This window comes from Argentina silus (genome assembly GCF_951799395.1).
Source record: "Argentina silus genome assembly, chromosome: 22".
NCBI lineage: Eukaryota > Metazoa > Chordata > Actinopteri > Argentiniformes > Argentinidae > Argentina > Argentina silus.
The window spans coordinates 3395608-3400607 of record NC_139676.1 but is presented as its reverse complement, the minus strand read 5'-3'; the positions used below and the strand labels follow the sequence as shown (position 1 = coordinate 3400607).

The window sequence follows — 5000 nt, the reverse complement described above, 5'->3', positions numbered from 1 at the left end:
TTGTCCTACACTAACTAAATTGGTGTTAACTGTTGTCCAATGGAGCAGGGAAAATACCGGGCGAGAGGGAGAGAGACAGAGTTGTGTGTGGAGGCTACCTACACGTGTTAAGGGATGGGAATGGGAGAAGAGGAACCTAGTGTGTATTCAATCCAAAGGTTAGACCAGAATTATCAAGAGTCTAGACTATAGTTACAGTAGGGTTAGTGCAGTGTGTAGTCTGAAAGTAGTTAGCGTTTAAGATTTAGAGCACGTCAGAGGAGGACAGAGACACACACACACACACACACACACACACACACACACACACACACACACATACACACACACACACACACACACAACCACACACGCCAAAATCTTGCAGAAGTCTGGGTTGCACAGGGATGCAGTATAATTTGTTTCATTTTTATAATATGTTGCTATATTTGTTTATTGTGTTATGTATCCCTTCTGTTGTAGTGAGGAATATTGTTCATGCCCTAGGTTGTAAAACTAATTGCATATTGATCACTGAATAGCTTATGTTTCTTTGCTGTGTTTGGAACTAGATTGCGTATTGATTTCTGCAAATTCCCCCGTTGATGTTTCAACTGTGGTCTTAATTCAATTGAACCTTTCAAATAAACAAAGATATGTTGTCTTGAATCACTTATATTGATCCACACACACACACTCCCACATTCACTCAATCACTCCTCATCCCTCAGGAAAACTTAACTAACAGTTGGAGGTTGTTCAGATCCTCCCTCTATATTGATATTAGTCTCACCAACAGTCAATTCACATAAAATCAGCTAATTTGAACCTGTCATTTTGATAACTTTCTTTCCCTCCTCCATCTCCCCGCTCAGTTCAAGAGGCGAAGAACTTGGTACCTATGGACCCCAACGGTCTGTCGGACCCCTACGTCAAGCTCAAGCTTATCCCCGATCCCAAGAGTGAGAGCAAGCAGAAGACCAGGACTATCAAGTGCTGCCTCAACCCCACCTGGAACGAGACCTTCACCTTGTGAGAGACCTCTCAATGTTTACACTCTCTTTGATGTAAAACAGACCGTCACCTTGTGAGACATCTCTGAAGTTTACGCTATCTTTGTTATAAAGCCAGACTTTCACCTTGTGAGACAGCTCCTTTCTTTCTCCTCTCCCTCTCTCTCTGCAGCAAACTGAAGGAGGCTGATAAGGATCGTCGTCTGTCAGTAGAGATCTGGGACTGGGACCTGACCAGCAGGAATGACTTCATGGGAGCGCTGTCGTTCGGAATTTCAGAACTCCAGAAGCAGGGAGTGGATGGCTGGTGAGGGTTAATGACCCATATGAGGGTTAATTATACCCTGGCCCCCAGCTGTGCCCCCTTACTGCATACCCCCTAGCCACCACAACCTATTCTTATCCCCCTATACCCTACTCACTACCCTTAGCCCCTAACCTATAGCCTTGCCCCCTACACCCTGCTCCCTATAGCCTACTCACTACCCCTAGCCTCTATAATCTCCCCTATGCCCCAAAACATATCCCCTATAATCTTTTCCCCTACCTGTTTCTCCCCAGACCCTAGGCACTAAGGTAGATTTTAAAAAAACTTGTTAGTTAGTCTTTTGTTAGTGTTTAGTCTGGTGTTACAGTGTTTAGTCTGGTGTTACAGTGTTTAGTCTGGTGTTATAGTGTTTAGTCTGGTGTTTAGTCTGGTGTTACAGTGTTTAGTCTGGTGTTATAGTGTTTAGTCTGGTGTTACAGTGTTTAGTCTGGTGTTATAGTGTTTAGTCTGGTGTTACAGTGTTTAGTCTGGTGTTATAGTGTTTAGTCTGGTGTTTAGTCTGGTGTTACAGTGTTTAGTCTGGTGTTACAGTGTTTAGTCTGGTGTTTAGTCTGGTGTTACAGTGTTTAGTCTGGTATTTAGTCTGGTGTTACAGTGTTTAGTCTGGTGTTACAGTGTTTAGTCTGGTGTTACAGTGTTTAGTCTGGTGTTTAGTCTGGTGTTATAGTGTTTAGTCTGGTGTTACAGTGTTTAGTCTGGTGTTACAGTGTTTAGTCTGGTGTTTAGTCTGGTGTTACAGTGTTTAGTCTGGTATTTAGTCTGGTGTTACAGTGTTTAGTCTGGTGTTACAGTGTTTAGTCTGGTGTTTAGTCTGGTGTTACAGTGTTTAGTCTGGTATTTAGTCTGGTGTTACAGTGTTTAGTCTGGTGTTACAGTGTTTAGTCTGGTGTTTAGTCTGGTGTTATAGTGTTTAGTCTGGTGTTACAGTGTTTAGTCTGGTGTTATAGTGTTTAGTCTGGTGTTACAGTGTTTAGTCTGGTGTTTAGTCTGGTGTTATAGTGTTTAGTCTGGTGTTACAGTGTTTAGTCTGGTGTTATAGTGTTTAGTCTGGTGTTTAGTCTGGTGTTACAGTGTTTAGTCTGGTGTTACAGTGTTTAGTCTGGTGTTATAGTGTTTAGTCTGGTGTTACAGTGTTTAGTCTGGTGTTTAGTCTGGTGTTACAGTGTTTAGTCTGGTGTTACAGTGTTTAGTCTGGTGTTACAGTGTTTAGTCTGGTGTTTAGTCTGGTGTTACAGTGTTTAGTCTGGTGTTACAGTGTTTAGTCTGGTGTTACAGTGTTTAGTCTGGTGTTTAGTCTGGTGTTACAGTGTTTAGTCTGGTGTTACAGTGTTTAGTCTGGTGTTTAGTCTGGTGTTATAGTGTTTAGTCTGGTGTTACAGTGTTTAGTCTGGTGTTACAGTGTTTAGTCTGGTGTTATAGTGTTTAGTCTGGTGTTACAGTGTTTAGTCTGGTGTTTAGTCTGGTGTTACAGTGTTTAGTCTGGTGTTACAGTGTTTAGTCTGGTGTTTAGTCTGGTGTTACAGTGTTTAGTCTGGTGTTTAGTCTGGTGTTATAGTGTTTAGTCTGGTGTTACAGTGTTTAGTCTGGTGTTACAGTGTTTAGTCTGGTGTTACAGTGTTTAGTCTGGTGTTATAGTGTTTAGTCTGGTGTTACAGTGTTTAGTCTGGTGTTTAGTCTGGTGTTACAGTGTTTAGTCTGGTGTTACAGTGTTTAGTCTGGTGTTTAGTCTGGTGTTACAGTGTTTAGTCTGGTGTTTAGTCTGGTGTTATAGTGTTTAGTCTGGTGTTACAGTGTTTAGTCTGGTGTTACAGTGTTTAGTCTGGTGTTTAGTCTGGTGTTTAGTCTGGTGTTTAGTCTGGTGTTACAGTGTTTAGTCTGGTGTTACAGTGTTTAGTCTGGTGTTATAGTGTGTATTCTGGTGTTACAGTGTTTAGTCTGGTGTTTAGTCTGGTGTTATAGTGTTTAGTCTGGTGTTACAGTGTTTAGTCTGGTGTTACAGTGTTTAGTCTGGTGTTTAGTCTGGTGTTTAGTCTGGTGTTACAGTGTTTAGTCTGGTGTTACAGTGTTTAGTCTGGTGTTTAGTCTGGTGTTTAGTCTGGTGTTTAGTCTGGTGTTGATCCCGTCCTCAGGTTTAAGCTGCTGGGACAGGAGGAAGGAGAGTACTTTAACGTTCCTGTCCAACCAGATGGAGAGGATGGCAACGAGGAGCTCCGACAGAAGTTTGAGGTGAGACACACACACACACACACACACACAGACACACACACACACACACACACACACACACACACACACACACACACGCACACACACACACACACACGAAGGACCCAAATATCTCAAAGGTTATGCCTGGTTTTGCAATTATGGAAACAAACACACACTCACTCAACCCCCCCTCCCCCTCCCCCCCTCTCACCCTTTGTCTGCCCCCCCCCCCCCTCCCCCTCATAGAGGGCTAAGATAGGTCCAGGTAAGAACACAGACGGCCCCTCTTCAAACTCCATCTCCAAGTACGACAGTAATGGCAACCAGGACCGCGTCAAACTCTCAGACTTTAACTTCATCATGGTGCTGGGGAAGGGCAGCTTCGGCAAGGTAACCAACACTCTCCTCCCTCCATCTCTCTAACCTTACTCTCTCTCTCTATCTATCTACAGTCATGAGAAAAAATTAGGACACCCTATGAAAACCTTTGTCTTCTTCAACATATTCAAACATATGGACATTTGATATTCATTTGAACAATATTGAAAAATTGAGGTAATATAACTAAACAAATACAACTGAAACAAATTATTTAAAAAATTATTGGTAAAATGTAATTAATAGAAATGCAATCTTCTTGTGAGGAAAAAGTTAGGACACCCCTACATTTAGTTCCACTTAAAATGCCTAAAATTATAATAAAGAGCACCACATCAGGTGCAAATGATTAGAACATCGTTACAGAGGATTTTGGAGGAGCCTGTCCTATTTAAACCTCAGATATTTAGTTTGGTTTGCTCTTGATTGTTGAAGTGAGTTGCATCACCATGGCGAGATCAAAAGAGCTCTCTGAGGCCTTCAGAAGAAAAATTGTAGATGCATATGAGTCTAGGAAGGGATATAAAAAGATCTCCAAACTATTCGAAATTGGCCATTCCACTGTCCGGAAAATAATTTACAAGTGGAGAACATTTAAAACCACCACCAACATGGCCAGGTCAGGCCGCCCAAGCAAGTTCAGCCTAAGAGCTGACCGAAAGATGCTTAAAGAAGTCTCCAACAATCCCAGAATGTCATCACGAGACCTACAGGTATCTCTTGCCACAATTGATGTCAAAGTACATGCATCCACCATAAGAAAGAGACTGAACAAGTTTGCATTACATGGGAGGTGTGCAAGGAGGAAACCCCTGCTGTCAAAAAAAAACATCAGGGCAAGACTAAAGTTTGCCAGAGAACACCTAGAGAAAGACCAGAACTTCTGGAACAATGTGCTTTGGACAGATGAATCCAAAGTTGAACTATTTGGGCACAGTAAGAGTAGACATGTTTGGCGCAAAACCAAGACAGCATTTGAGAACAAGAACCTCATACCAACTGTGAAGCATGGGGGTGGAAATGTCATGGTTTGGGGCTGCTTTTCTGCAGCAGGGCCTGGTCAGCTCACCATCATAGAATCCACTATGAATTTT

The 5000-nt window shown here is 42.3% G+C and overlaps 1 protein-coding gene across 2 annotated transcripts in view; it reads left to right on the top strand.

Annotated features, from left to right (window-relative positions):
• The window catches only part of LOC310821740 (protein kinase C beta type), a 31644-nt gene that overhangs the window by 13975 nt on the left and 12669 nt on the right, over positions 1-5000 (top strand). For both annotated transcript variants that reach the window (XM_083693921.1, XM_083693920.1), the window contains exons 6-9: positions 855-1011; positions 1165-1299; positions 3450-3546; positions 3775-3918. In XM_083693921.1, coding sequence (XP_083550047.1) covers positions 855-1011; positions 1165-1299; positions 3450-3546; positions 3775-3918 — 533 coding nt within the window. The remainder of the gene's footprint in view (positions 1-854; positions 1012-1164; positions 1300-3449; positions 3547-3774; positions 3919-5000) is intronic.